Here is a 7,439-nt window from a genome sequence, read left to right as displayed (position 1 = left end):
AGAGCTCTAAAATACCCATCCCTAAATAGACTTCTGTTCGAATCGGGGTTTCATTTAATTACTGATTAGTCTTTAATATACATTTCCTGCAAAGTTATTTGTAATCACAAGAATACTATCAGAAGAGGTACTTTCTTTCATCTTCCCCAAACATAATCGCCATCACAGAAACAGTGTTGTTACTCAGCAAGCAATCCCAAAACAAACAAACAAACAAAAAAGATTTTATTGTTATTCTTCCTCATGTAGCTACAGACACGTACTGGAGAACGATAAGTTCAACTCGACGCATTATAAAGCGTGAGCACTGAGCTGTGGGTTAGTCTGAGAGTGCAGTGAAGACCTGGAGCCAGTAGTAAACGGGTACAGGGTGGCACGTTTGGTTACATGGATCAACATTCAAACTCTACAGGAACTCTGAGGTCTCCTCTATTGCACCGCCTGGTAGAAATACTACAGTGAGTGTTGTTGTCCACATTTAAAGTATCACTAGCAATTAACTGTTCGGTAGAAACAGAAAATGGTCGCATTGCAACAACAAAAGACAAAAACAAGTGGGTGGAGGAATGGTGAAGATTAGAAAACAAAAGGCAAGAGTGATTCTGGTCACTTTGTGAGAAAGTAACTACAAAACTTGAACAAATTTAAATAAGCTTTTAAAAAAAATAATAATAAAAAGTGAGTTCACTAACAAGTGGGTCTTGATAGACTAAATGAAACATGGGCAGCGATTAGACGTGACAGAGTTAGGCTCCACTGAGGTCCGAGCCCCTCTTTGAACCGGTACGAACGTCGGTTCTCTCCTGGGTGAGTTAAGAGCAATGGTGGAACTTACAATGTGCGTGCTAGTAAGAATACGTTACGCATGACATCACAGGGAGAGCTCAACCCCCCGACAAGGCCTCAGGCGTTCTGTTAGCAGCAAATGTGGTCACTGCATGTTAGCACATCCAAGATGACAGAGGCTCGGTACACACTGTGTTCGCCGTGTGGCTCAGTGATGGCTGTCTGAGGGTCGTCTCTAAAAAACAGCAATGAGCCAGAAAAGCAAACAAAAAAAGTTCGTCTGGTTTTCACTTGGAAAAAAAAAAAACAATCCAGGAGATCTGAGGATCTGGATGTGGTACAGACGCCACAGCGGGAGGGGACCAGAGCTAAGGCTTGGGTTAAGACAGTTAGGGATAGTGTGTGTGTGTGTGTGTGTGTGTGTGTGTGTGTGTGTGTGTGTGTGTGTGTGTGTGTGTGTGTGTGTGTGTGTGTGTGAGAGATCCAGTGTAGGTGTGTAGATCACAGCAGCGCCTTCACCAGGTACAGCTTCTCTCCGTGATCGCTTGTGTAGATGGGGGCCTTCTTGTAATGCTCCACTAGTTCATCCATGGAGCTGAACCTGCGCTGGCCGATGCAGTACGCCCCGTCTGACAGCTGCACTTTAAAGTGCTTGTTTTTCTCCACCGCCTTCAGGGACACGGAGAAATCACTGGGCTAAGAGACAAAACAAAACAGGGAGACAAAGAGAAACACACGATTACATCGAGCAAATTAAGATCGGCCAGCAGGGGGCAGCATTGTGTTCATAATTAAAAAGAAGAAAAATCTTGTGCTACAATTTAAAGATTTAAAATTGCAGTTACGCAAATTTTAAAACAAGTTAATCAAAAGGTGAAAAGTTTATTTCTATTATGACCATAAATACTGAGCAGATTTTATTTATTTTAATTTTTTTTTCAATATTAAAGGGATGAATGGACACTAATCAGACAGGAAATGGGCAGAAAGAATGTAAAGAGGGAGAAGAGATGCAACAAAGCTGTCAGGTTCAGATGTCAAACCCAGGACAGCAGCAAAGAGGGTTACAGACGAGAGACATTCAGAGAAGTTCAGGTTTACTACAAAGTGGAGTCAGTTGCCAGGTACATCTAATGACTGAATTATAAAAAATATATAAAAAGTTAAGCAGGAATTATGAAATTACTGAGGACTAAATATATTTCAGTGTAAAATGTTAAATACTGTACCATTTAGATAATTGCTTATTGGCGATTAATCAGTGTGAAAATGCGCAAAAGGCAGAAATATAGTGCATTAGTTGGATGTAGCCACGTGCAACAGCTTGTTTAAGTGGAAAATTAAACGCAATCTGTGCGAACCTTACTGACTCATCTGCAGCCTTAGCTCCATGTCAACGAGCTAAGGCTGCATGTGTGTGAAAACATCGCTGGAAGCAAATGTGGATTAAATTCCTGCACCTCCGTTACATTTTCATGTGATTATTGACCATCTACTCCTTAAAGTCATTAATATGCTTCTTTCATGTCATAATGTGTGCAAATTTGCCATTAGGTTTTAATGAACATCTCTAATTTTATTAATTTTGGATAAAATCCTTGTCAGCGTCTCCTACATGGTGCCATGACTTCACCTAAATGACTCACCGATGACTCGCTGTCTCGTATGAGGAAGTCGCCCTCCTCTCCCCGTTCGTTGAGTATGCACTCAGCCTCCTGTCTGGTGATGTTGCCGTAGTACCAGTCCCTGCCGGCGAACTTCCCCGAGCGCGCCGGTCCGATATAGCGGCCCTGAGGGGAGCCCGACGTGGTGGAGGGTGGGCCGGGTCGCTCGTCCAGCACCGCCACATAGTTTTTAGGCACCAGGCCAATGATGCCGCGAGAGTTCTTGCACCTCCACCACTCTGGGTCGTTCTCCGGCTTCGCTATCACCTCCATAATTTCTCCTTTCTCAAAGTTCAGCTCCTCCTCGGTCGTCGAGTTGAAGGGGTAGAGCGTTTGGACCAGGTGGAGGACGACGCCCCGGCCGCCGGCGCGGCCATTGGCCAGCAGAGTTTCGCCGAGGTAACTTCGCGGGGAATCCCCATCTTTGTCGTCCACCCCCATGAGCTCCTCCTGGACGTAATTGGAGGGAAACCAGCCGACGCGGCCGGCCTGACTGCCACGCCACCAGCCGTCGCTGCACTTCTCCATGACGACCACCCTGGAGCCTTTGAGCAGAGTCAGCTCGTCTTCTCTCTCTGCCGTGTACGCAAACTTGACCACAGCAGGGATGTTGAGGTCGAAGACCCGCTCTGCGGCGCCGACCACACCTCCGCCCCCGTTGGAAGGGTACTCCGTGTCTGAGCTCGGCGTAGGGGAGGCATCACGCGCACTCGTCTTCCTCTTACCCTTTCCCAAACCTGTGCACGAAAACGACAACACCTTCAGTTGAATAGTTTGGAAACAGTGGACATAACTATCTGTGATCTTAACTCCTTCAGCAATATCTTAGACAGCCAAACTTAGTCACAAAATAATTAGCTTTTGTTTGTTTAAGCCTTCCTTTTTGTGGAAAGAAGTAATGAGTTAAGAACCGACTGCCCTGCATTCAAGAAGACAAGCAGAATGTTTGTATGTATTTTTGTTATGTCGAAACAAACATTGTATATGTCCTGCAGAGTGGCTAGTTTTATCTGTATTTAAAATTTCAAGAAGTGTTTTCGTTTTCCCTGCTACCTTTTGGATCAGCAGAATACTTTTTAGGAGTCACCACTTATCAAATATGACACTCGAGCATCCAGTTACTGGCTGCTCGATGAGCTGCTGCTAAAAACGCACGCAGAAAAACAGTGCAGAAAATCAACGTCATATTTTTTATTGCAAAGCACATTAAAGTTGAGTATATGTGTTAATGCCATTTCAGTTATTTTTATTGCTGTAGTTTGCAAGTTCTCTCTATGGTTGTTTGTCCTGTGGTGCCCTGCGATGTACTGGCAACCTGTCCAGCGTGTACCCCACCTTGATCTTATTAAACCCTGGAGATCGGCACCAGCTCCCTTGTGACCCAGCAAGGATAAGCAAATTGACTGGAAATCAGTATTGTTCAATATTAAAGTATTTACAAAGGTTTCTGCGTCAAAAGAAACTCATGATCAGGATGTCCTTCACATCCAATACGAGGAAGACTTTGCTCTTGTGAGAACTTTTGTTTGGTGATCAATTAGAAGAAAAAAGAGAAAGTGCTGAGGCTTTTCCAGTAAGATGTCCTGCAGTGGGCAAAACACGCCTTCCCCCAACTCCTCCAGAACAAAACTAGGGCTTTTCTCTACTTAGCATTCAGCTGACATCATCTACACACCACATACACCTTCATATAAACCCAAAGGTTGAAAATAGATGGAGCACAGAGGGAATGAAAAGTGGAGCAGGCACCATGGGCTTGATAATGACAGGCAGGTCCAGGATCAAAGTCAGGCCCTGCCTTACCTGCCTCTCACTCCGCCATTCATGTTCTTTCAAAGACGAGTCTTTAAACGTGTTAGAACACTTCAGTGGGACTCAAACATAAACCGAGGAGGTCTCCTCTTCTTCCTCACATGGATGTTAAAACAGTAATTACACCCAGCACGGCTGTCAGCATTTAAAGCATTTACTTGACGGCTGAAGCTGGTGTCAGTGGAAGCTGCTAATGACTGAAGAGAGAAATTTTGACAGCTCCTCTCCCAGACTCTGCCGCAGAAATGTCACTGTTGAACAGAGCATTTACTTTGTTTGAAAATTGCAGGGTTCACGCAGAGTAGCATGAAACTTGTTGGCGGAGAGTAAGGGAGAGAGGAGTGCAGTGGAGAAAGACAGGGGGTTTCTTGGCAGCTGTTCCTCACACACGCTGGAGACCAAACACATCAGAAGCCACAGCTGACAAAAATGCAAAGGAGGAGGATGAGGTAGGAATAGCAAGCAGTGTGTGTTTGTGTATGGCACTGTGTAGCCCACAAATCTGATATTTATGAGTGAGGAGGAAGGCTGACATCTGGGACAACTTGAGAAGGTCAAGGAAAGAAAAACTAAATAAAATGACCCGGGTAATGCGGTTGAGAGATGCTTCACGACTCCCTCTGAGCCTAGCAAAAAAAAAAAAGACCTGCATCTCCACACACCTCTCACCTCTACGCTCATTTCCACTTCAAGGCATCGGTCTGCCTGTTAAAGCGGCGGCGTGACATCTTCTCTGAGCCTTCATCTATCTCTTCATCTTGTGAAAGGAGACGCGATTTTTAAACCCAGAGGGCTTCAACTCTGGGGGAAGTGAGCTGATGAAAGGCTGTAAGTTGCAGCATATTGCTTCACTCTTCTGCTTCCACTGAAAGGCAGCGGGGAAGAAACTGTATTAAGTGGGTCCTTGCAAAATCACACCACCCACCAGACACATGTGTCCACAATCAAAAAACCCAACAGGAGCCTGTAGTGAAGTGATAGTTCTAAAACAGCAGGTGATGAGGTTTAAGAGCTCTTTGAGGGTGAATCACAGGTGATATATGTGGTCTTTTAATCAGCCCTTCCAGCAGTGTGGCTCTGTTTTTAATCTAAGGGCTCTGAGGTCTTAATGCCCCATTGTGTGTAAAGTCGGTAAGGCTGTCAAAAGGCTTGCAGAGTAAAAAAAAAAAGAAAAAGGAAAAAATGTCAAAATGTTGGATGCTAATGACCAAAAATGACTTAGTGATAAAATCTAATAAGCTTTGAAAAGGTCTTACAAACAACAATACATACATAGTCAGGGTTACCTCCAGTGTATTATAAGTCTGGCGGGTCACCAGGCTTTACTTGGGCCCCCACCAGGCTAAACGATATTTATTTATTTATAATTTTTTTTAGTGTTTGCATTTTTTGAGGCTTTATAGTCAGTATTCAAGCATTAATCTTCCAATGACACATAATTATCAGGCGATATTTTCAAGTTTCTTGCCAACTTTAAACATTTTTTAACTCAAAAACCCGGCAGGCTGCTGAATGAATGACTAACTTAACGCCCAATCACCAGGCTTAGTGAGCTTCTAGAGTGGTTTGACCTTTAACGAAAACTGTACTCTGTAAAGACTCAAATAAGCAGAAATTTTATGTTCTCTTTAGTTTAATAGGTGAGTATTGACCCAGTTCCAGCGACTATTAACACAACTATGTTTTTTTTTTTTTTTATTTCCAAGGAGAAGAAAGTGGGGCACCGAGCAGCAGGCAGCCATTTATAGTTAAGACTCTGTTCAGATGGATGCAGATAATACAACTGCTCCAAAAAGCAGCACACATGGAGAAGAGAATCTGCAGAGAACAGAAAAGAGACGATATCAAAATGCTCACTGAAGAAGATTAAAACGATGGGGGGGGGGAGTCTGACAAAGTCATCAAACTCTCAACCAATCAAATTATCCGCTGAAGTGTGTGCGTAGTTTCCATTATCACCTGACCCTCACCTATTGCTCATCGGCTCGTGGTGAAGTTGTTCTCGCCTATTGGATTTTCGCAGGCTTTTAACAGGAAAGAGCTGCAGGCAGGAAGGATGCTGCCCAGACTGGGATGGAACGGGGCCATAATGTTGTAGTCGATATATAACTCAGTCAGAGAGCAGGGGGATGATCCATCATTCTGATATAGCCATTAGGTGCCTGATTTGTCCTGCAGTATAACTACCGATAAGAGAAAAGCAGAGGTCCACGGTGAGGTGACCAAGAGAGGAGCTGATGAAATTGGCGCTGGAGTGGAGAACAGAGGGAGGAGGGCTTCATCCCTGCGCCCTGTGACCTCCGGTTAAGGTGACCGACTCCAGCAGGCTGTGTCAGGGAGGCCGGCATGCAGCTGCAGCTCCTCCCCACCCCCGAGGGTCTGGATCCACAGAGCGGGAGAGGTGAATACATTAAAGCTGACCTCGATCCACCTCTCTCCGTCACCTCCAGCTACAGCTGCCTTTGGAAACCACACACTTATTGCTTGTTTTACATTTAAACTGCTTTCCACCAGACATTTCCATTTCCTGCCCAGGTTCCTCTCGTCCCTGTTCCCGACCATTCTGATAGCGGAGCAGGTATCCCATAGCGAAGCTGTCAAAACAAATTAATTTCACCATTTGCTTTGCTACCCATTAGTAGATCAAAAGAGTAGGATTTTATATTTTGCTCCCTTGACTTGAGCATCAAAGATCAGAAAAAAAAAAAAAACTAAGTGCTGCCATTTAATTCGAGGAGGATGTTTGCTGGGGGTGACATCTGTGGCATTTGTTCACTTCAGAGGGAAAACATGTGAGTGGGTGTTGAAGAGCCCCATTGTCCCAAATGATTTCTTGCCTCCATTTCCATATTCAAAAACTTGAAAAAATGAATTAGGGCACAATCTACCTAAAGGCCAGAGGATTATTCCTCCCACAAGACATCAAAATAAATCAAACTTTTCTTTCAACTTTAGAAACTAAAAAGTCAACTGTTGGATGCAAATGTAACCAGAGGGCCCTTTGTCACATAAAACATCCCAACAACCGATCAGGATTCTTACCAAATTGAGATTTCTTTAACAACGACTATATTTATTTATTGATTTATTTATTTATTAAGGGTACTTTTAGTTATTCTGTTAATTCCTTTCAAAAACTGAAAAAACAGTAAAACTTATATTTGGTATATGTATTTG

General features: G+C 43.9%; 1 protein-coding gene across 3 annotated transcripts in view; it reads right to left on the bottom strand.

The window, feature by feature from the left end:
• Positions 1-208: 208 nt before the first annotated feature.
• nck2a (NCK adaptor protein 2a) overlaps positions 209-7,439 on the bottom strand; it is a 32,053-nt gene continuing 24,822 nt past the window's right edge. For all 3 annotated transcript variants that reach the window (XM_055032211.1, XM_055032210.1, XM_055032212.1), the window contains 2 exons: positions 2,433-3,187; positions 209-1,482 (listed from right to left, as the gene is read on the bottom strand). In XM_055032211.1, the coding sequence (XP_054888186.1) occupies positions 1,288-1,482; positions 2,433-3,187 (950 nt within the window). In that variant the 3' untranslated portion in view covers positions 209-1,287. The remainder of the gene's footprint in view (positions 1,483-2,432; positions 3,188-7,439) is intronic.

This window comes from Poeciliopsis prolifica, unplaced genomic scaffold (genome assembly GCF_027474105.1).
Source record: "Poeciliopsis prolifica strain line A6 unplaced genomic scaffold, Auburn_PproV2 SCAFFOLD007, whole genome shotgun sequence".
NCBI classification, from domain to species: Eukaryota; Metazoa; Chordata; class Actinopteri; order Cyprinodontiformes; family Poeciliidae; genus Poeciliopsis; species Poeciliopsis prolifica.
This window is presented reverse-complemented; position numbering and strand designations above follow the sequence as displayed.